Genomic DNA, 25,294 nt, shown 5'->3' with positions numbered 1-25,294 from the left:
TTAAGACCTATTGAATACTTTTCACATTACATATTTTCCAACGGTATGCCTTTTGCAACAACAAAAAAAGTCTGACAAAAAAGTCTTACATATAATGATCTTGAGAGTGGAATATTTTGAATCATTCAGGGATACAAAGTGCTACATAACACATTGGATACCACCAGCATGTCACTGTTCTCGTACCGGGCGAGTTGGCTGTGCACGTAGAGGCGCGCGGCTGTGAGCTTGCATCCGGGAGATAGTAGGTTCGAATCCCACTATCGGCAGCCCTGAAGATGGTTTTCCGTGGTTTCCCATTTTCACACCAGGCAAATGCTGGGGCTGTACCTTAATTAAGGCCACGGCCGCTTCCTTCCAACTCCTAGGCCTTTCCTATCCCATCGTCGCCATAAGACCTATCTGTGTCGGTGCGACGTAAAGCCCCTAGCAAAAAAAACCTTTTCTCGTTACTTTCCCATTTTCCGCTTTTCCTTTATCTGCACAGGCTTTGCAAGTGCATCCAAATCACCAAAATTACTCGGCGAATGTGAATCAGTCCCTGCCTTTGAATTATCATCGCTTGCGTCACTTCGTTCTAAATGAATCTCCAGTCATATGAAGATCATGAAACATTAGCTAAATAAACTACAAAGTGCAAAATCACACCTGGGTGGAACATGATAGAATACCTTCATCACTAACATGAGGTTCGAAATCAGGGTCTATATCTGAATAATTTACCTCTTCTTCTGAACCACTGTCATCAAAAATCTCTATAATTCCACTTTCATTCAATGATCCAATCGTGATAGCAGAAACAAAACGCAGTCTAAACACTTCGCACAATGTAATCAAAACTCCGAAAGCGCGCTTTGAACAGCTGGAAGCGTGGCTGGAAGCATGGAGTGTAGAAGTGAACTCGTTCAAAAATAAGCTGCTATAAGTTCAAGAAAACAACGACAGAGGACACGAACGCACGGTATAGCTGTTATAATTTTTTTTTAATTGGTAGGTATAGTTTCCGCCCGATTCTCGTCGTGGCTGTGTTGACAATATAACAAATGCGAGAGCCCGAGTTAGCCTCGGGCGCGGTCAGTCTGCGCTGTTACCCCACCCTGATACACACTCGGGCTCGGTCTCTAATGTGTTAAACATCTTCTTAGTTAAGTTATTGCATCAGTCGGTTCACTTACTCACTGCTCACGTACACCAGTGATCTCGTGATTGAAATCTTGTCCTATGAACTGAGATGATAATGAGTGATTCTCTACCAATATAAAATGGATAATGTTGAGTGGTCATGGGCATGACTCATAGTCATAGGGTAGTCTAGAGAGCCGAGTTGAATTAATTGTTGAATGTCAACTAAGTTATAACATTAAGATTCATTAAACTAATAAATAGAATAACATAATAGCCTACCTACTTACTAGCTACTTTAAAATAATGTTTTGATGTTTTGTTTACCTTTTCAACACTGCAAATAAATTAAACTTTTGTTTAAACCTCTCTGTAAGAAGAGGACAGCAAGTGGGTATTATTTTCAAATGAGCTGAGAGCGAGAGTTCATTATAGCATATGATTCTTTCAGTGAAACATGGCTCTGTATGTGTCGCCCGCAGCTGAAGTTCGTCTCCCCACCAATGTCCAATGTTGTGGTAATGAATCATGTGTGTATTGTCTCACTGATCCATGAATGCACCACTCAGCACTGTCTGCTGCAAGTCAACTGAATCATGTGCCATGAGCTCGCTGTTACTGCGATTCGATTCGTTTGGACAGTTGAATGAATTGATACACTACTTCGAATCGTACACCCAGTAGCCAGCACTACTTCCCATACTGAGCTGTCGTTATGTTTATCCTGTTGTGTGTTCCTTTCTTGTTCCTGTTTCTTTACATGTGACTTAATAATACTTCTGTGAGTTTTCGTCAAATGTGATAACACAATTTTTTTCTTTTTAGGTCAGTATGGCATCCCAAAGCCATTTTATTTCCCCTTCATGAAGTCCTATTGGTTTGGAGCAGAAAACACGGATTCTGGACAGTCTCTAACATTCCTCAAAGAGGAAGTAAATAGTAAGTTTTGATTATTCATATAATCATCAAATTACATTAATTTGTTGCAAACAATGAATTGAAAGTGATATACATAATTATGGTAATTTTGTTTCCTATTTCAATCATATCCACTACAAACCATTTCCTATCCCTGCCTCTTTTGACTTTTACATTTTTCAGCTTGAAATTAATATAACTCAATTACCCTTTAAATTATTCTCTTCTGTGATTTTCAAGTCAAATGTAATGTTTTGATCCAGACAGCAAAGACAAAGTGTAAACTATTTTGAATTGATTGATCGATAAATAAAAATGGGGAAACGTAGTTATAAAGACCATTGTAAACAATTTTTGGCTCTCATGTAAATATTGTTATATTGAGATTTGAAAAGTATATATTTTGATTTTAAAATGTATATAAACATTAGAAGCTAAGAAGATGTACGCCAGGCTGAGTGGCTCAGACGATTGAGGCATTGGTCTTCTGACCGCAACTTGGCAGGTTCGATCCTGGCTCAATCCGATGGTATTTGAAGGTGCTCAAATACTTCAGCCTTGTGTCGGTAGATTTACTGGCACGTAGAAGAACTCCCGCGGGACTAAATTCCGGCACCTCGGTGTCTCTGAAAACCATAAAAGTAGTTAGTGGGACATAAAGCAAATAACATTATAATTATTAAGAAGATGTACAGGAACATACACAAAAGAGTGCAAGCAGAAGGAGCAATAGAATAGAGAGACCAGGACAAAAGTAAACACACACAAACATCTGTCTCATGAATGCTTCTTAAAATAAATGTCGATGTACATTTCCCTGATGAAACTGGAAAACAGAAACAAATTTGTCAGTGGCTGAGAAGTAAGAGAGGGAGTAAAACAGAAAGAAATTGGCTGATATATTTTGATTAGTGAATGACATGTTCATACCATTAGATTACATCATCTTCTTCCTGGGTAATTTTCCTATCAAGATGTCGGATCTGTCGTTCTACATTTTGCAATCCACTTCATTCAGTCTGTGGATTCAGTTGTGCAGGGATCTAAGTGTCTGATATTCTTGTGCAAGTAATTCCATCCATCTATTTGTTTTTTTTTGTCACCCATGAGGGCTGAACACAAAAGCATCTTGTTTGATGGAGTCCATATCAGCTATCTATACCACACAACATCATTAGATTATGTCTATAAAATACCAACTCTGTTGTGTACAATATTCAGAAATACAGTTCTCAAAATTGTTTTTTGGACCTACCAATACAGAATAGTTCATTAACATTTCCAAGAAACTATACATTTTTCGTACTACCTTTCTCTCTTTCTTCTCATTCCCTAATGAATTTGTTCTTATTTTCCAGATTCGTCAGGGGAATGTACTGACTCTTGCACTCATTTGAGGGGTTATTCATTAATTAAATCATCAGAGGTTTGGGCATTATGTTTGTATGCATTTGTATTTTTCCTCTTGTCACCATTCCATTGCTTTACTGTCTATATCATGTTTTACTTTTGTACCCATTCTTACATGTCATCCTAGCTTCATGTCTGCAGATATAAATTATTTAACCAACGGAAACTTCTCCAGTCTTGATATAATATAATATAATAATAATAATAATAAATATAATAATAATGCCTTGCTATGAACCAGAAAGGCCTGATAGAAAAATTGGAAATTAAAGAAAGAAAGAAAGAAAGAAAGAAAGAAAGAAAGAAAGAAGGAAAGAAAGGAAGAAAGAAAGAAAGGATGGAACATTCTTGGCCCAGTTAAAGACAAAGATGAATATAGACATCATCATAACCGTGAGCTGTCTACTCATGTCCAGAAGATCTCTGATGTCATGCATTTTATGGTCACTTGCTAAGAATGAAACCCACACAATTTTATTGAACCAGATTTTTACCTATTTTAAAGATAAGAAGACCCAGCCAACTTGGTTCAGGGAGGTGGAAAGAGGAGATGGGGATCACATATGAAGATATACAAGAATACAACCCACTCAGGAGGAAACTAAAACCCCACCAGGGCTTTCAAGAAAGGCCAAAGTTGAAGACAGGAAAGACGTGGACGGAGGAAAGAAAAGAGCAACACAGGCAACGAATGAAGGGGCACTGGGCAAAGATCAAAGCCCAGAGAAGACAGCTGAAATAACATGGTCCTTAGTAGCCCGATACGAACAAAGAATAATAATACATCGATACAGCCAGCTATGGGCTCCGGCTTCACAAGCTACCTGCCATTTTTCTATCGGAGGCTTTTTCCTTACATTGTATCCAAAAGTTCATCAATCTCAGGCTTCTCTTCTGTCCCTGTTCCACCAAGATGGTGCATGGTATAGCGGGTTATCTCTTTGGATTCTCCCTCACATCTGCAACTTTCTTCTTGAAGATGGTCCTGGCTTGAATTTCTTTGGCGTTTATGCCTCTTTCCTTTAGATTTTTGTGCACTTCTTTAAGCTAGTGGGGATGAGTTTTTCATTTCTCCTGAAGAGCAAGTATTCTATACACCCTCTATCTGGGTTTATTCTCTTTAGGAGTCCATAAGTCTGCCTTTGTGGTGTAGTGGTTAGTGTGATTAGCTGCCACCCCCGGAGGCCCGGGTTTGATTCCCGGCTCTGCCACGAAATTTGAAAAGTGGTACGAGGACTGGAACAGGGTCCACTCGGCCTCGGGAGGTCAACTGAGTAGAGGTGGGTTCGATTCCCACCTCAGCCATCCTCGAAGTGGTTTTCCGTGGTTTCCCACTTCTCCTCCAGGCAAATGCCGGGATGGTACCTACGGCCACTTCCTTCCCTCTTCCTTGTCTATCTCTTCCAATCTTCCCATCCCCCCACAAGGCCCCTGTTCAGCATAGCAGGTGAGGCTGCCTGGGCGAGGTAATGGTCATCCTCCCCAGTTGTATCCCCCGACCCAGAGTCTGAAGCTCCAGGACACTGCCCTTGAGGCGGTAGAGGTGGGATCCCTCCCCGAGTCTGAGGGAAAAAGCAACCCTGGAGGGTAAGCAGATTAAGAAAGAAAGAAAGAGAGTCCATAAAAGGTCAGCCTCCTCTTTCTGATTGTTGGTGGTAATCTTCTCTGTGCTGTGAGCTTGCATCCGGGAGATAGTAGGTTCGAATCCCACTATCGGCAGCCCTGAAGATGGTTTCCCGTGGTTTCCCATTTTCACACCAGGCAAATGCTGGGGCTGTACCTTAATTAAGGCCACGGCCGCTTCCTTCCAACTCCTAGGCCTTTCCTATCCCATCGTCGCCATAAGACCTATCTGTGTCGGTGCGACGTAAAGCCCCTAGCAAAAAAAAAAAAACTTCTCTGTTCTCTCATACAGTTCCTTCTTGGATCTCAGATGTAATGTAAAACCCTCCAACATTTTGTTGGGTCCAAGAATTTTCCTGAGAAACTTCCTTTCATTTTTCTCAATTGTGGGATCATCTATTTTGGCTAATATGTCTGCAGCATAAGGGCATTCTGATCAGACTACCATACAGTAGATCCTTGGTTGTGCTTGGAAGGAGATTGATCTGGACCTGTAGCTATCATGGCATAATTTGAAGGCCATTTCCATCCTCCTTGCTTTCTCCTAGTGATTCTTTTTAATTGCCATTGGGAGCAAGGTACTTGCCAGGTACTTAAATTTCTCAGTCCTCCGGATATTTCCAAGATAGGGTTCATTTTAGCTGAGTACACATACATTGTCTTTTCATACGAGATCCTCAGACAAGTTTTAGCAGCTATGTCTGTAGGAGTCTGTTGGATCAAAGTTAGGTATTTATCAACTTCAAACTCCTTGATATTTTTTATGAGAGTCTCATGGTCCACTGAGTCATAGACCTACTTGAAATCCACAAAGGTCATTATCATCCTTTTCTGCCTCATTGTCCTAACCTTGATCAAACCGAGCAAGTGGCTGCGTGGTTTGGGTCACGTAGCTATCAACTTGCATTCAGGAGATCGTGGGTTTGAACCCCAGTCAGCAGTCCCGAAGATGGTTGCCCATGGTTTCCCATTTTCACATCAGGCAAATGCTGAGGTTGTACCTTGATTAAGGCCATGGTTGCTTCCTTCCCACTCCTAGCCCTTTCCTATCCCATGACCACCATAAGACCTAGCTGCGTTGGTGTGACATTAAAAAAAAAAGAAAAGTTGAATAACAATGTGTGGATGAAAAATTGTTCTGGACATGAATGTCCCTTTCATAACCCTGCCTGGTATTCCCCCAATGGTTTATCCAGGTGGGCCTACACCCTAGTTTGAAGTACTTTCGACAATATCTTGTACGCGATGGGAAGAAACAAGATGCCTCTGTAATTACTAACGTCCATTTTATCACCCTTTTTGTGCATAGTCTAAATCAGAATATTTTTCCACTCTTTTGGAATCTCTTCTGTTGCCCAAATATGAGTAAAATGTCCTTCCAACTGTTTAACCACATTTTAGCATGCATACTTAAACAATTCTGCTGTGATAGTCTTTCCCAGTAGCCTTGTTGTTATCTAGCTTTTTAATTATATCCTTGATTTCTTCTTTGTCAGGAGAATGTGAATTCTGCAGTTTTCCTATGGGTGTTCCAAAAACAAGTCCAGCAGGATGTTCACAGATCAAAAGTTTCTGAAAATAATGAGCTAAATATTTGCAGTTTTTAATATGAGCTTTCCTTTCTTGTTCTTGAAACCTAAGTTGTTAGGAGTGAATCCCTTAATTTTATTCTTCAAAACTCTGTAAAATTCCCTGATATTATTTCCTCTTAAAGTTCTCCTCAGTTTGATCAAGTTGTTCCATTTTGTACCATCCCTTCACATTTTTGAGGAGTTTGGCAGTGCGTTCTGTCTTTTCTTTGATTTCCTCAAAATCTTTGTGGTTAAAGTACCATCTGTTCCATACTCTGGATCTTTCTTGCTGTGCTTCATCACACTCATTCCGCCATGGATGTTTTCTCTTCTTTGTGGCTGCCTCTTGGATTTTGGTAGTAATTTCTTATGGATCATACGAGTTCAAGGATTCAAGCTCTTTCTGATACTTCTTCACAACCTCTCAATTGACCTTGAACTAAGTTTTATAAATACTCATTGAGGCCTGTTTTGAGGGGAGTTTTTCATTTTGGGCTAGACTTGCAAATTGTCTGTAGAATTTCTTGTAACATGTGGAAGAATGTGTCTAACTGATTGTCCTATTAACTGAAATGGAAACAAAATAGAATTACAGAGTCAAAAGACTGTAGGACTACATTCATTAAAGTTTCTAAGGAGAAAATTTTAATCTTTTGAACTAGTTGAAGAGGTGGAAATTTACACAGTCTAAAGATTTGTGATGTTTACAGGTAATGAGCAGAATCTGGAGACTGATCCAAGAGATTTAGTAACTGGAGTTTCCCTCCAGAACCTTAGCAAAGTTTTCCCAAATGGCAAAGTTGCTGTGCGTGGTTTGAGTCTTAACTTCTATGAAGATCAGATTACAGCCTTTCTAGGACATAATGGGGCTGGAAAAACTACCACTATGTACGTATACCATTGTCATAGATGAATTTGTGTATTCAGTTGTAGGAAAATTCAGATGCTTTAAAAATATGTTCTTGCAATGCTTGCCAGAACAGTGCTTTTAATCCTCTATGAACTTGTAAAGAACATAAAAGCTGTCAATTTTTATCAGAAGAAATATTTTATCTAGTTTAAACTAGAGTTAGTAGAATTACTCATTTGCGTAAGCATCCTCACTGTAATTAAGATTTCTGATAAAATATCATAGGTTTTGGTGTAATGGAAACACCAGCTTTAATTTTTAATAGGTCAGTCTTCCTTGTCTGCTGATAGTTTCTTTTGTCCTAGATCTATCCTCACAGGGCTTTTTCCACCAACATCAGGCACAGCTACTGTGCATGGTCTGGATATTCGCAAGGACATGGATACCATCCGCACAAGCCTGGGCATGTGTCCTCAACACAACGTACTCTTTGATCAGTGAGTACCATTGAACTTCTTTCCTCATTTTCTACATCATTTTCCTTCCTTTTCTGTAAAATAACCTTCTCTGTGGTGCAGCTGTTAATCATCCTTCTGTTCCCAAAGGGGAAAAATTAATTCCAACCGAGGTTAGTGGCATTTTAAGGTGTTCAAATGGGACAACTGTGTCAGTGACTTCTGGCACATTAAAGAATGTCTGTGGAATAAAATTCTGAGACCCTACCTAGCATTCTCAAAATCTATAGAAATTAAGGAGATATTAAACAGATACCATTATTATATTTTGTAAAAAAAATTCCCTCCATAAAGCAGTAATTCATGAAAAGTTTTCAACTAACTGGTTAGGTTTGATTGCATACAGAATATATTCTGCTATTCTGCCGTAATGGAGAGAACCAAGACTGATATTGTAAACAAAGAACGTCATGTAGCCATCTGTGGTCTTCACGTTGATTGGAGAATGACCAGGCTACTTCCGAGCACATTGCAAGAGCCATGTGGGTTTGTCTAACTGTCATTACCTTGCCTCATTTCTGCAATTACATCAGACTGCTGCGAGATGCTACTGATGTCAACGTGTAGGTGAATTATAATGATGATATGGATCACAAAGCAAATTATATTCACTGTCCGTGAGGAATAGATAACAAGCAAATAACATATCACATCTAGACATTTAACACCTCAGAAAAGAAAGAAATTACAGAAGATTGATGGATTTGAGGTTATGCCCAAAATGTAAATACTTAATAAATCATTCACAACAGCACATATAAGAAAAAATTCACACTTTTAATATTTAATATTTCACAAAATTAAACTCTAAAAGAAAAATATAATTTTGATAAGGCAATATGAAAGAAAATTGAAAATCACTTTACCTAATTAGAATCTGATAAAGAACGAACTCCTTCCAAGTCAGATTTCTCCCTGTCCTCGTTCTCACTACTGCTCATATCATTTTGATTAATGAAAAGACGATCAACAGAAATATCGCACAGACCGTCCGATTCCCAGAATCTCAGCTCTTCCATCACCACTTGATAAAAGGCATGCCACATTACAGCTGTTGCACTCACCAGACCCTCATTAAACTCTTAACATGAAAGCCCGAGTATACTCGGGGTTTTATATATTTATATAAAATAAAATCCCGAGTATACTCGGGAATGTCGCTCATTGATCGGTACCTAATTTAAAAGCCCAAATATACTCGTTTCTTTTTGTTTCTCAATATTTCCGCCAAATGTTTATGAAATTATTACTTCAGGGTCCTATTTTTGCCAATAGACGTCTCTGACTCAACCGTAGTGGATGTCGGTGACTCAGGCAGTTCATTTTCGCGGCTTTCCCTCCCAGTGTAGCATTGTGTGTTGATCCTTGTTTTAGGGCATTTCACACAGCCACAAACATATGAACAGTATTGAGTGTCATGTTGTATTACTTGCCATCTGTTTAGTGCTGTATTATTTACACTGACTGACAGAGCAAATGCAACACCAAGAAGGAGTGGTCAGAACTTTATGCCAATTGCAGGGTAGACTGACGTCACTGAGGTATGCTCATGATGTGAAATGCGCCGCTGTGCTGCGCACGTAGCGAACGATAAATGGGACACGGCGTTGGCGAATGGCCCACTTCGTACCGTGATTTCTCAGCCACAGTCATTGTAGAACGTGTTGTCGTGTGCCACAGGACACGTGTATAGCTAAGAATGCCAGGCCGCCGTCAACGGAGGCATTTCCAGCAGACAGACGACTTTACGAGGGGTATGGTGATCGGGCTGAGAAGGGCAGGTTGGTCGCTTCGTCAAATCGCAGCCGATACCCATAGGGATGTGTTCACGGTGCAGCGCCTGTGGCGAAGATGGTTGGCGCAGGGACATGTGGCACGTGCGAGGGGTCCAGGCGCAGCCCGAGCGACGTCAGCACGCGAGGATCGGCGCATCCGCCGCCAAGCGGTGGCAGCCCCGCACGCCAAGTCAACCGCCATTCTTCAGCATGTGCAAGACACCCTGGCTGTTCCAATATCGACCAGAACAATTTCCCGTCGATTGGTTGAAGGAGGCCTGCACTCCCGGCGTCTGCTCAGAAGACTACCATTGACTCCACAGCATAGACGTGCACGCCTGGCATGGTGCCGGGCTAGAGCGACTTGGATGAGGGAATGGCGGAACGTCGTGTTCTCCGATGAGTCACGCTTCTGTTCTGTCAGTGATAGTCACCGCAGACGAGTGTGGCGTCGGCGTGGAGAAAGGTCAAATCCGGCAGTAACTGTGGAGCGCCCTACCGCTAGACAACGCGGCATCATGGTTTGGGGCGCTATTGCGTATGATTCCACGTCACCTCTAGTGCGTATTCAAGGCACGTTAAATGCCCACTGCTACGTGCAGCATGTGCTGCGGCCGGTGGCACTCCCGTACCTTCAGGGGCTGCCCAATGCTCTGTTTCAGCAGGATAATGCCCGCCCACACACTGCTCGCATCTCCCAACAGGCTCTACGAGGTGTACAGATGCTTCCGTGGCCAGCGTACTCTCCGGATCTCTCACCAATCGAACACGTGTGGGATCTCATTGGACGCCGTTTGCAAACTCTGCCCCAGCCTCGTACGGACGACCAACTGTGGCAAATGGTTGACAGAGAATGGAGAACCAGCCCTCAGGACACCATCCGCACTCTTATTGACTCTGTACCTCGACGTGTTTCTGCGTGCATCGTCGCTCGCGGTGGTCCTACATCCTACTGAGTCGATGCCGTGCGCATTGTGTAACCTGCATATCGGTTTGAAATAAACATCAATTATTCATCCGTGCCGTCTCTGTTTTTTCCCCAACTTTCATCCCTTTCGAACCACTCCTCCTTGGTGTTGCATTGTCACTGTCAGTCAGTGTATTTTAGAACCCGTAAAAAAAATATCACGAGTATACTCGGGATTTTAAAACAAGAACTTTTCGGTGCCTTATATTTCATTGTTAAGTATGAAAAATGTATTTTCATTGTTACCACTGTCATTAGTTTTCAATAAATAGCCCATTTTAACAATAACAAAATTAGGTAAAAAGATCACAATTTTGTAAATAATTGGTATGTTAAGAGGTTAATGTACTGACTTCTACGGGTTTTATTATTAAAGTAAAGTTTCCATCGAGCCTTTGCAAGTGGACGATGTCATTGTGGTTAAAGGTCCAATATGGCGCGAGTGGACGATATCATAGGGGCTCGGATACTCAACGTGGCGAGTTAGGCATGAGGGCATGAGTCCTCGGCATTCTTCACATTGATTTGCTTGCTTGTATTAATGAAAATGAATTGGTTCTTGCACATTATTCTGACTGAAATTATTTGAGAAATTATATTTTGGACATTGTGAACATGCTATGCTATGATCTGGCTGACAAACTATTTTGATGTCTCCGTGCAGGCATTCTGCGGTAGCATCAACCAATAAATGGTAACATGAACACGTGCTCATGTTTAGAGCATGACTGGTTTCCTTGCTGATGGCGGTATAGTGATTCTCACACTCAAATTCCATGTCACTCCTATACTTCCCTTTTATCTCAGTGTGCCATATGATATCTTACATTGAACTCTCTCATGCTAGTGATGTACTACAAAAAAAATTTCATAGAAGAAACTAAGCTTCTACTTTTCGGAAGTTGCATTACATTATATCAATGACTGGTGACATTTGATTTAAAAAATGCTACTTAATCCAGTGAAGTTCTATCTTTGACTACTGAAGGCATTGATTAATTTAAAATTTGACTTAATGTGACCTAACACAGTGATGAACAGATCTTCACCACAACAGGTAGGAAAAGAGAGTTAACTGATTTACCAGTATTTCTTCATTTGACCTCAGTTTTATATTAGTAGCGGTTTTTTTTTTTTTTTTTTTTTTTTTTTTTTTTTGCTAGTTGCTTTACGTCGCACCGACGCAGATAGGTCTTATGGCGACGATGGGACAGGAAAGGGCTAGGAGTGAGAAGGAAGCGGCCGTGGCCTTAATTAAGGTACAGCCCCAGCATTTGGCTGGCGTGAAAATGGGAAACCACGGAAAACCATTTTCAGGGCTGCCGACAGTGGGGTTCGAACCTACTATCTCCCGAATACTGGATACTGGCCGCACTTAAGCGACTGCAGCTATCGATCTCGGTATTTGTTATTCTAAGCATTCAAAGAAGGCATTGAATTATATAGTATTAACATCTGTTGCTCAGAAAAATAGATAAAACTGCTGTACATTGTTTAAACTAGATAGAGCACATATAGTTGTTGATCTAGACAAGATGGAATTTGCTGCATAGTATAGATAAGGATGTTTCTAACAGCTAGTGAGTAATATAGCGAGATGAAAAATGTCTTCTTTTGTGAAAAAGAACACAGTAGTGTGAAAAATGATGTTATAGTATCTAACATTAGTATTACTGTACCTCGATCATTACTGAGGAATATCAACAGCTGGCTAAATGAAATATGCTAACATTTCTTTCCTTTAATTTTAAGACTTGGAATACAAATTAAATACATAAGCATTTGGAAAGTACTAAGCTATATTTCTGGCAGTCAATATCTGTCCTTATTTCTATTGTTTGTAACCATTATTCTTCCAATGCTCTGAGAAAGTGATACAATTGAAAATATTTGTCTTCTGCTTGTAGGTTAAATGTGGAAGAACACTTATGGTTTTTTGCCTTGTTGAAAGGCCGACCAAAGAATGAAGTAAAATTAGAAATTCAGAAAATGCTGATTGATTTGGGATTGGAGGATAAAGGTAAAGCTCTGGCACGTGAATTATCTGGTGGAATGCAGCGTAAACTATCCATTGCTGCAGCATTCATTGGTAACAGCAGGCAAGTTAATATTTTTTAAAATCTTTGTTTACACAATGTTATATTATACTTTTCCAGACTATTAAAATAATTAAAGCAAGCCAAGATTCAATATACAAAATACAGAAAATGTTGTCTATTGAAGCCATATCTGTAAAAATGCCAGGAAATCTATAGTAGTGGCATCCCACAGGAAAATCTCCCCGTGTTCCATGGAACAAAAGTCAGACCATCAGGACATTTTCTGTCTGTTCGACTAATGTGATTTGGTTCCAGGATAGATGGGATATCAATACATATATAAGTTCTTTTGATGATATCTTTAATTGAAAAATGTCTTGAAAATCATCCAACACTCCATGTCCATAAACGTCTGCATCAGATCCACATAAACACTTAAGAATGACCATATCTTGCAACCAAGATGTAAGCCAACTATTATTTTATATTGTTATATATATTGTTATATTAAGAGTTATATTATATTATATTATATTATATTATATTATATTATATTATATTATATTATATTATATTATATTATATTATATTATATTATATTATATTATATTATATTATATTATATTATATTTATATTATATTATATTATATTTATATTATATTTATATTATATTATATTATATTATATTATATTATATTATATTATATTATATTATATTATATTATATTATATTATATTAAGAGTGTTCGAATTAGCTTGTGGTACTGAATTCACTGTGGCCCACATCTTCAAAAGTGCGCTGATCTCGGTGGCCTAAGACAGAACTTCGGCCTGGAGGAGAATCTTGAACTCGTACTAGCCGATGACTAGAATACTGCTGATATCGTCATTCACTTTATGCATGAGTGGATTAATAAAGAGCTCATAAATGTTATCAACAGATTGCTGAGATAAAATTTCTATGGTGAATTTGTATCAAGATTGTAAAATTTCTGTCAGAAAATTTGTTTTGAAATTGCCACTTATTAGCATGAGAAAGTTACTTCCTCTCATAGTATATATAGGGTAATGTCCTATACATTTCTGCTATTCACCACTCTTTTTAAAAAGCTAAATAAGTTCATTACATATTAGAGAAATTTCAAGTTATTTTATTATTATTATTATTATTATTATTATTATTATTATTATTATTATTATTATTATTATTATTATTATTATTATCATCATCATCATTTTATCTTAACAAATGTTATTTTCACAGAACAGTAATACTTGATGAACCAACTTCAGGCGTAGATCCATTCTCACGACGCTCAATATGGGAATTGCTGGTGAAGTATAAGAAGGGACGAACTGTGATACTCACCACCCATTTCATGGATGAAGCTGACTTATTGGGTGACAGAATCGCCATAATTGCAGATGGCAGGCTTCGCTGCTGTGGTTCAAGCCTCTTTTTGAAGTCGCACTTTGGAAGTGGCTATTACTTGACTATTGAAATGAACCCTGATGTGTTGCCTACTACAAGTACAAGCACCTCAAGAAATGCTGTGATTCCTGATGTAAGTAGTGTTCTTATGCTTTATAAAATTTTAAAAGGATATACTGCTTTCAGAATGAAGAAATTGGACCAAATGTTGAAAATAAGGTTAACTTCACTACCAGCTGCCTGAGCAGCTCGCCCAGCCATTTTTAAAAAGTAGCCTACTTGAGTTCTGAGTTCTACATTACAGCAGAATCCCAATTCTCCATTTTTGGAGGAACTATGAAAATAAAACATACAACACGGGAAAACAGAAAATGCGGGAATAAATGAAAACCATCAACAATTTTGCTAAACATCACAAAAATGAAATATGTACAGCCTATGACAAAGTTCGGTGAATAAAGTCAGAACGGTCAATATGGCAACACTGGCGACACACAACATTGCACCTGCGCAGCAGCAGGTTTTTACCACCTGCTCCCAACATTGTTCAGTTGAGCATCGTGTGTGTGTGTATGTGCCGTGCAAGACCTGTTTGACACAGTGCGTGTTTAGTGCGTTGGTTCTGAACTGCGAACAGGAACATGAACGACCAAAATATCAATGTACAGTTTTGTTTCAAGCTTGGCAAGGCACCGAAAGAAATGCACGCGATACTGGTACATGTTTATGAAGATTAAGCACTGTCCTTGAAGTGTGTATACGAGTGGTTCACCCGTTTTCGAGGAGGCCGGGAAAGTGTTTCTGACAACCCCCGTAGCAGAAGACCGGCGACCGCCGTCAGTGATGAAAACATTGAGAAGGCGGACACATTAATCACGAACGATCGGCGATTAACTGTACGCATGATAGCAGATGAACTGCAGATTAACCACGAATCTGTGCAACAAACCATTACCCAGAAGTTAGGGAAGAGGAAAACGAATTGTTGTCTTTGTGCCACATCACTTGACTGATGATCAAAAGCAGGCACGTTTAAAGGCTTCACAGGATTTTGTCGAAACGGCGGATGCGACACCAAATTTCTTGAACTGTATTGTCACTGAGGATGAAACCTGGTGTCTCAGGTACGAACCTGAAACGAAACGGCAAAGCATGGAATGGTGTTCTCCGGGATCACCTTGTAGGAAAAAGGTCAGAGCCGAAAAGTCACGCATCAAAATGATGCTCATCACCTTTTTCGATAGTCAAGGCATTATCCACAAGGAATTTCTACCTGAGGGAACGACGTTGGATGCTGCACAGTACATTGAAATTTTGCCCAGTTTCATGAAACGTCTACGCAGGGTACGACCCCAGTACGCACAACAAGGTTCGTGGTTTTTTTTGTCCATGACAACGCTCACCCACACACAGCCAATATCGTCAAACAGTTCACGGCAAAAAAAGGGGGTGGTGTAACTTGAACATCCCCCATACTCGCCAGATCTCAATCCTCCAGACTTCTTCCTATTCCCATGACTCAAACTCGCTTTGAAAGGAAAGAGATTTGACGATATTCCTCACATCCAACGAAACGTGACGAGGCTTTTGAACACCATCCCAAAGGAAGCCTTCTTGCAAAGTTTCCAGGACATGTATCGATGATCTCAACAGTGCATATTTATGGGAGGAGACTATTTTGTAGGACAGTAAGGTCATTTTCGTCCATCGTTCATCTATGTTGATAGTACAGGACTATTCACCAAACTGTATTGTCACAAGTTGTATAATTATAATCTTACAAACACTCCTAAACGAAACCAAACTACAGCTCCAATGGGCCTTTGCCTGCCAAACGTCCGCTGCTGAGCCCAAAGGCCTGCAGATTACGACGTGATGCTTGGTCAGTGTGACGAATCCTCTCGGCCATTATTCCTGGCCCTCTAGACCGGGATTGCCATCTCACCATTAGATAGCTCCTCAATTAAAGGTAATTACATAGGCTGAGTGGACCTGGAACTATCCCTTGTACCCAGGTAAAAATGCCTGACCTAGCCAGGAATCGAACCCGGGCCCTCCGGATGGGAGGCAGGCAAGTTAGACCGTGAAACCGGCATCAAACATTAATTACCAGTATGCGAGTTGAAAATCTCGATACTTTATATTCAATTTTATAGGGGAAACTTTGCCAGTTTCCCGTGAAAACTTCTTTCAGTTCAGCAACTTTGATTAGCCAAACTCCTTGAAAAATCGAATAACGCCAAGCCAAACGACAGTCGACCACAAGTAGTTTTTAATTTTTTCATCTGATGAAATAAATCACATTAGATACAAAAGCGCCCAACATGATGGAAAAATCCCTTCGTTTCTTAATCTGCCATTGTAATTTGGTCTCCGCTATACTGTTCGTAGTCAGTTTGTGGAAATCTTGTACCGCGTAAATTAGGCCTACATCGACCTTTAAAGGTTATGTTGAACTCGAGAGCATGATTTTGAATGTAAGTATCGATTCTCAAAATTTCTCAAATGCATTATATTCAATTCTGCCCATCACTAATCCAATCAAATTGGAAATAGAAAAAAAAAAATCATAACTTTTATGGTTATTCGTGACTTTGAGCTCAGCTGGAAAGCATGCTCGCTGCACGTGTCAGTACGAGTTGGAGATGATACAAACCATTTAAATGTAACGTGCGCAAATAAAATGACTGCGGTTTTTGACATTTTAACACGAAAACATAAAATTCCCATTCTTATATTAGGACCAAAACAGTAATAGGCAATCCGAAGACCTCCCATGGCTTTTTGTATGGAAGGTGCAACATTTGTTCTGGTCTCTATAACATAATCGTATATGACAATATTAAAATACTAGATTTGTATTAAGAAGGAGCAGTTTCGATTCCTACCTGAGAGCCCAGTTACTATACAGTGCCCTGAGGAAAGTGCCGAAAATCTGTTCAGCAATACAATCGAAAAAAGTAAAAATATAAACATGTAACCCTGGACATAATGTGGACATTTTATAAGTGCAAACATTTGATGAAACTCATTCTGTCTTCATGTAGAGCTGTCGAAATACACTGTTTCTCCTTACAATTTCACTGTTGTGGCCACTCTCTGCTTTATGATTTCCGAGATTCTCTAAACAATAACACTCGAATGCGATGCTAAGATGGTCCCTTATGTAAGTTCACCGCTGATCGCTTTTCCAGTACAGTATTTGCTCTAATTATCACAATGACAGGGCGTTAATGCCAAGATCCAGAATTATGCCATAGCCGTTCTTTCGTGAGATACAGTTTATTGAAAATAGCTTGATCGCATTGATAGGACTGAAATTTCTGGACAGTTGATCCGGGAAATCGTTTCTTTGAGGAACGGGTAATGCAGGATTTTTACAATGTGATTTAATTACGATGCTTGCGGGACCACGTAATTTGAACGCATATTCCAGGGAAACGTAGTTTCCGGGAACGAATAATCGAGGTTTCACTGTAGTGCATATTAAGGAAATTTCTATTGAACATTCTAAGCAAGCTTCGGACCTATGGGAGTAACGGAGTCCCACTCCCATTTGACAGGCGAGGGACTCGTTGGAAACAACTTGGCAAACAAAATGGAATTCGATGGGGCGCTATCAATATTAATGGGGCTTATGGAAGAAAGAAAGTAGAACTGGCTGAGTCAGCAAAGAGGATACATCTGGATGTGCTAGGAGTAAGTGATATTCGGGTAAGGGGAGATAACTAGGAAGAGAGAGGAGATTATAAAGTGTACTTGATGGGTGTTAGAAAGGGAAGGGCAGAGTCTGGGGTAGGGCTGTTTATCAGGAATACCATTCCACGCAGCATAGTTTCTGTTAGGCACGTAAATGAGCTAATGATGTGGGTAGATTTGTCAGTTGGAGGAATTAGGACTAGAATTGTGTCCGTGTGTTCACCATGTGAGGGTGCAGATGACGATGAAGTTGACAAGTTTTATGAAGCATTGAGTGACATCGTGGTCAGGGTCAACAGCAAGGATAGAATAGTGCTAATGGGCGATTTCAATGCGAGAGTTGGGAATAGAACTGAAGGATACGAAAGGGTGATTGGTAAATGTGAGGAAGATATGGAAGCTAATGGGAATGGGAAGCGTTTGCTGGACTTCTGTGCTAGTATGGGTTTAGCTGTTACGAATACATTCTTCAAGCATAAGGATATTCACCGCTACACATGGGAGGTTAGGGGTACCAGATCCATAATAGACTATATCTTAACAGACTTCAAATTCAGGAAATCTGTTAGGAATGTACAAGTTTTCCATGGATTTTTCGATGATACAGACCACTATCTGATCTTTAGTGAACTAAGTATCTCTAGGGCTAGGGTAGAGAAAGTGAAATCTGTCTGCAAACGAATAAGGGTAGAAAATCTCCAGGACGAGGAAATTAGAAGTACATGGATATGATTAGTGAGAAGTTTCAAACAGCAGACAGTAAGCAGGTTCAAGATATAGAAAGTGAATGGGTGGCATACAGGGATACTGTAGTAGAAACAGCAAGCGAGTGCCTAGGAACAACTGTGTGTAAAGATGGGAAAAGGCTAACATCCTGGTTGAATGATGAAGTGAGAGCAGCTTGTAAACGTAAAAAGAAGGCTTATCAGAAATGGCTCCAAACAAGGGCAGAGGCAGACAGAGATTTGTACGTAGATGAAAGAGCGAAACAAATAGTTGTTGAATCCAAAAAGAAGTCATGGGAAGATTTTGGTAACAACCTGGAAAGGCTAAGTCAAGCAGCAGGGAAACCTTTCTGGACACTAATAAAGAATCTTAGGAAGGGAGGGGAAAAGGAAATGAACAGTGTTTTGAGTAATTCAGGTGAACTCATAATAGATCCCAGAGAATCACTGGAGAGGTGGGGGGAATATTTTGAACACCTTCTCAATGTTAAAGGAAATCATCCTGGAGGTGTTGCAAACAGCCAAGCTCATGGGAAGGAGGAAAATGATGTTGGTGAAATTATGCTTGAGGAAGTAGAAAGGATGGTAAATAAACTCCATTGTCATAAGGCAGCAGGAATAGATGAATTAAGACCTGAAATGGTGAAGTATAGTGGGAAGGCAGGGATGAAATGGCTTCATAGAGGAGTAAAATTAGCATGGAGTGTTGGTAAGGTACCTTCAGATTGGACAAAAGCAGTAATTGCACCTATCCATAAACAAGGGAACAGGAAGGATTGCAACAACTATTGAGGTATCTCATTGATCAGTATACCAGGCAAAGTATTCACTGGCATCTTGGAAGGGAGGGTGCAATCAGTCGTTGAGAGGAAGTTGGATGAAAACCAGTGTGGTTTCAGACCACAGAGAGGCTGTCAGGATCAAATTTTCAGTATGCGCGAGGTAATTGAAAAATGCTACGAGAGGAATAGGTAGATGTGTTTATGTTTCGTAGATCTAGAGAAAGCATATGACAGGGTACCGAGGGAAAAGATGTTTGCCATACTGGGGGACTATGGAATTAAAGGTAGATTATTAAAATCAATCAAAGGCATCTATGTTGACAATTGGGCTTCAGTGAGAATTGATGGTAGAATGAGTTCTTGGTTCAGAGTACTTACAGGTGTTAGACAAGGCTGTAATATTTCACCTTTGCTGTTCATAGTTTACATGGATCATCTGCTGAAAGGTATAAAATGGCAGGGAGGGATTCAGTTAGGTGGAAACGTAGTAAGCAGTCTGGCCTATGCTGACGACTTGGTCTTAATGGCAGTTGTGCCGAAAGCCTGCAGTCTAATATCTTGGAACTTGAAAATAGCTGCAATGAGTATGGTATGAAAAGTAGCCTCTCGAAGACTAAATTGATGTCAGTAGGTAAGAAATTCAACAGAATTCAATGTCAGATTGGTGATACAAAGCTAGAACAAGTCAATAATTTCAAGTATTTAGGTTGTGTGTTCTCCCAGGATGGTAATGTAGTAAGTGAGATTGAATCAAGGTGTTGTAAAGCTAATGCAGTGAGCTCGCAGTTGCGATCAACAGTATTCTGTAAGAAGGAAGTCAGCTCCCAGACGAAACTATCTTTACATCGGTCTGTTTTCAGACTAACTTTGCTTTACGGGAGCAAAAGCTGGGTGGAATCAGGATATCTTATTCATAAATTAGAAGTAACAGACATGAAAGTAGCAAGAAAGATTGCTGGTACAAGCAGGTGGGAATAATGGCAGGAGGGTACTCGGAATGAGGAGATAAAGGCTAATTTAGGAATGAACTCAATGGATGAAGCTGTATGCATAAACCGGCTTTGGTGGTGGAGTCTTGTGAGGCGAATGGAGGAGGATAGGTTACCTAGGAGAATAACGGACTCTGCTATGGAAGGTAAGAGAAGTAGAGGTAGACCAAGACGACGATGGTTAGACTCGGTTTCTAACGATTTAAAGATAAGAGGTATAGAACTAAATGAGGCCACAACACTAGTTGCAAATCGAGGATTGAGGCGACGTTTAGTAAATTCAGAGGCTTGCAGAATGAACGCTGAAAGGCATAACAGTCTATAATGATAATGTATGTATGTATGTATGTATGTATGTATGTATGTATGTATGTATGTATGTATGTCTTCTTCTTCTTCTTCTTCTTTTATGACCACATAGGATCACTTTAGTCAGTCCGTCGTTCAGGTCTCTTTGAAGGGATTGTTCGGGCTTTGCGGTCCTCCCAGTACTTCTTCAGACGCTCCGATCTTCGTGCCCTTTCCTCAGTTGAAAATGTGCGTGTTGTTGGTTTGTTTTGTGTAAGGGTAAAGCGGAGGTTTGTATTCTTGAGTTTTGTATTCAATTTTATCTTATTTTTGGTGTCTTCTGTTGTAAGGCCTATTTCCTTCAGATCCTCTCTTACTTCTCTGATCCATTTACATCCTGTTGTGGTATTTTTTGAGACGAGATTGTGTTGTACTAGTTGTTTCAGAAGTCTCGAGTCCTGCATCCTCATGATATGTCCAAAGAATCCTAGTCTCCTCTTACGCATAGTATCTGTAATGGGTTCTAGCTCTTTGTACACGACTTTGTTAGGTATTAACCGCCACTGTCCATCTTTCTGATATTTTTTGTTGATACAGGTTCTTCCAATCCTCCTTTCAATTTTCTGAAGTCTGTCAGTCTTTGATTGTTTATTCAGGTAAAAGAGTGTTTCTGCTGCATATGTAGCTTCCGGTTTTATAACTGTGTTGTAGTGTTTTATTTTTGTATTTATTGATAGACATTTCTTTTTGTAGATATCCCATGTTAATTTTTGTGCTTTAGCTAATCTATTTGTTCTTACTTGGATTGAGATTTTTTCATTTAAGTTATGTGTTATTACTTCTCCAAGATATTTAAACTGAGTTACTATTTTGATTTTATTACCATTTATGGTGACTTCTTTTAGCTGTGTTGGTTTTTGGGGCATAATTTCTGTTTTTTCAAATGATATTTTGAGGCCAATTTTATTTGCAATGTTTTGAAGTTCTGATATCTGAGTTTTTGCTTCTTTTATGTCCACTGCTAGTAATGCTAAATCGTCAGCAAAACCCAGGCAATTTGTTTTGATTTTTCGGCCCATCTTTATTTTGGGGGGACATTTTCTAAACCATTCCCTCATTACCATTTCTAGAGCACAGTTAAATAATAGTGGTGAGAGCCCATCTCCCTGCCGTAGTCCAGTTTTAATTTCAAATGTCTCTGATGTTTCACCTCTAAACTTCACTTTTGACTTGGTATTGGTGAGAGTCAATTTTATCATGTTTATTAATTTGGGGTGTAGTCCAAGGTGTCTTAAGATTTTAAACAGAGATTCTCTATGGATGCAATCATAAGCTTTCTTGAAATCTACAAATGTTATCACCATATCTCTGTTTCTTCTCCTGTTATAGTCCATTATCAACTTAAGACTCATGATCTGATCAGGACAGCTCCTCCAGGGTCTGAAACCTCCTTGATATTCTCCTAGTTCTTTCTCAAGTTGTAAACTTATCCTATTAAGGATGATTATTGAAAATATTTTGTATGTTATGTCTAGGAGCGAGATTCCCCTGTAGTTATTAGGTTCGGTTTTGTCCCCTTTTTTGTGCAGAGGATGAATGAGGGCTGTTGTCCAGTGTTCTGGTAGTTCTTCTTTAATCCAGATAGAGACAAGTTGTTGATGGAGGGCAACTTTTGCTGAGGTTCCTGCATATTTCCAGATTTCCGCAAAGGTCTGATCTTCTCCTGGCGCTTTGTAGTTTTTTAATTTATTCAGAGCTTGGTAGACTTCCTTTATTGTGGGGGGATTGATGTTTTCTGGTGATGTTTTTATCGGGGTGTTGGTGTCCAAATGAAGGAGTTCTGTAGGTTCCTCACAATTTAAAAGCTTGTTGAAATGTTTAGCCAGAATTTCTGCATTGTCTTTATTGTTATGGGCCAGCTTACCATCTTCATCCTTCATCAGTAGGGTCGGGGGTTCATATTTTTGGAGCTGCTTTCTGAAGGTTTTGTAGTAGTCCCTTGATTTAGTTTTACTGAACTGTTCTTCAATTAACTGCAGGGTGTCCTTATGATGTTGTCTTTTTATTCTTCTTAAGACTTGGGTAGTTTCTTTTCTCTGTTTTACTAGCTTTTGATAGGATATTTCTGTCTTTTGGGACTGATGTAATAGCCATGCCTGATGTCTTTTCTCCACTGTTTCATCACATTCACTGTTCCACCATTGGTGTTTTTTACGTGGTTTAATTGGAGCTAGGTCTTCTGCAATTTGTTTAAGGTTGTGTACTAAGTCTTCAAGTTTGTCTGTGATTTTTATTTTTTCAGTTGCTTTCTGGTAATTTTTGTTGTTGATTAGCTGGATAGGATCTATTTTTCTTTTAGTTTTAAGGGCTTGCTTTTGTTGTCTCCTCTGGGGAGTGAGTTTAATTTTAATTTTAACTACGTAGTGATCTGAACCTGTGTCTATTCCTCGGAGGACTTTGACGTTATAGATCTCTTTGTGGTGGTATTTGTCCATGCAGACGTGGTCCAGTTGCCATTCTCCTTTAGTGTAGTCAGGGTGTTTCCATGTTTTGAGTTTTTGAGGTTTCCTCTTAAAACATGTAGATTTTGAGATTAAATTATGGTTTCTACACAGGTCAACTAGTCTCTCTCCATTTTTATTTGTTTTCTTGTGTGCTGGCCATTTTCCGATGATGTCACGGTATTTTCTTTCTCTGCCTAGTTGAGCGTTGAAGTCACCTATTAATAATTTTATATGGTGTTTGGGGATGTTATCTATGGTCTGGTCCAATAGGTCCCAAAATTCTCCTGTTTCCTCCTGGTCTTTTGAGGAGTTGTTTTTATCATTAGTGGGAGCATGGGCATTTATTATAGTATAGATTTTATTAGATGCCTTTAAGGTGAGTGTTGAGAGTCGTGGAGACTGTGATCTGAATTCTTGAACTGAGTTTATTATTTTAAGGCTGACCAAAAATCCTGTTCCAAATTGTGGGACATTCTTCATCACTCTCTTCCCGGGTATACCTTTATAAAGTCTGTACCCTTGAGATTCCAAGGCATCCTGGTCAGTGTTTCTAATTTCCTGTAATCCCATGATAAGAATTTTGTGTTGGTCCATTATGTCGGTGATCACTTTTAGTTTACCGGTTTGCATGAGTGAGTTTATGTTGTGTGTAGAGAAGTATGTTATCTGCTTTGGTTTGATTCTTGATTTTGTCTCATTCGTGTATGTAGTACTGGGGTATTTCCGTGCCTCCGACTTCACGGTATCTTTCAGGTGGCAGCCCACCGTATCCGAATGCTGCCTTCTCTGAACTCTTGGTTCAGCCGGTGGAGTATTCCTTAAAAGACCTTCCATGGTTGACTGTCAAGGTGTCACCTGTGTGGGACTAGGTCCCGAATTACAACTCTGGATGTGATCCAGTGAGGTGATAATGAGGCCGCTCCTCTGGAGTACAGACGCCTTGTGCAGCCGCCCCTAACCTGGAGAACAGACGCTGCATAATGGATTCCAGTGGCATTTCCTCCACTGTGGGGACCATCACCCCACCCAAAGGGGCTCATTCGCCCGAAGCCGTTGGCCCCCTTAGGGAGTCAGGTTATTTCCCGCCGCCCAACACTCGGCGTTGGCAATTTTACAGCTGGGTGCCAGACCAGCAAACCCTCCTCCTTTCTCATTCCGGACTTGGGACCGGACAATGGCGGAGTTGTATGTATGTCTATTGAAAAAATATTAACAAAAGACATTACATAATTTTTTTCACTGTTTTTATTTACACCTATACATACAGAGGGGTCCAGAAAAATGCAGACACTCCTTGATAGTCAATATTAATGGAACAAAATGACATACCGTTACAATTTTTGCACGTGGAGAAGATTATTTTGTGTGTTCAAAGTGACCTCCATCAACAGCCAAACAACGGCGATGCCGCTGAACTGCTGACCAAACTGTGGCTGTCAGTGTAGCCGGTGTGATAGCCGCACAGGACGCCTAGATGGTTTCTCGTAGCTCATTTAGTTTAGCTGGCTTCTGTTGATAAACTTCATTTTTCAAGGTCCCGCATGGGTAGAAGTCAAGAGATGTAAGGTCTGGAGATCGTGGTGGTTACTTAGCAGCTCCTCTTCGACCTATCCATCGTCCAGGTAGATTTTCATCCAAGTAGACTCTGATATCTCTGTGATAGTGAGGTAGAGCACCATCTTGTTATAGATAAAATCTTTCGTTTCCAAACACCTCTCGGATGCTACCAAAAATCGATGTTTGCCACATATGAAGATACATCTCACCAGTTACCGTGCCTTCAAAGAAGAATGGACCCATCAAACCACGCGATGACAGACCACACCACACATTAACACCAGGTAGATTAACATGTTTGTCCACATGAACGTGATGATTTCAGGAGCCCAGTCCACGCAGTTGTGGCAGTTTACAGTACCGTTCAATTTCAGTAGCGCCTTGTCAGACCAGACAACCATCCCTGCAAACCATTCATCCTCATGAAGCATGCCTTCAAACCACTCGCAGTACTCCATCCTTCGATCCGGCTCGTCCTCATTCATAGCGTGCAGTGATCTTGGAATATACACTTTCTACTTTGCAGC

The 25,294-nt window shown here is 40.0% G+C and overlaps 1 protein-coding gene across 1 annotated transcript in view; it reads left to right on the top strand.

Annotated features, from left to right (window-relative positions):
- The window catches only part of LOC136874341 (phospholipid-transporting ATPase ABCA1-like), a 372,334-nt gene that overhangs the window by 159,585 nt on the left and 187,455 nt on the right, over positions 1 to 25,294 (top strand). Inside the window, 6 exon segments of the mRNA XM_068227760.1 lie at positions 1,948 to 2,029; positions 6,616 to 6,641; positions 7,355 to 7,532; positions 7,860 to 7,991; positions 12,659 to 12,850; positions 14,056 to 14,356. Coding sequence (XP_068083861.1) covers positions 1,948 to 2,029; positions 6,616 to 6,641; positions 7,355 to 7,532; positions 7,860 to 7,991; positions 12,659 to 12,850; positions 14,056 to 14,356 — 911 coding nt within the window.

Source organism: Anabrus simplex, chromosome 5 (assembly GCF_040414725.1).
Source record: "Anabrus simplex isolate iqAnaSimp1 chromosome 5, ASM4041472v1, whole genome shotgun sequence".
Taxonomy (NCBI): domain Eukaryota; kingdom Metazoa; phylum Arthropoda; class Insecta; order Orthoptera; family Tettigoniidae; genus Anabrus; species Anabrus simplex.
This window is presented reverse-complemented; position numbering and strand designations above follow the sequence as displayed.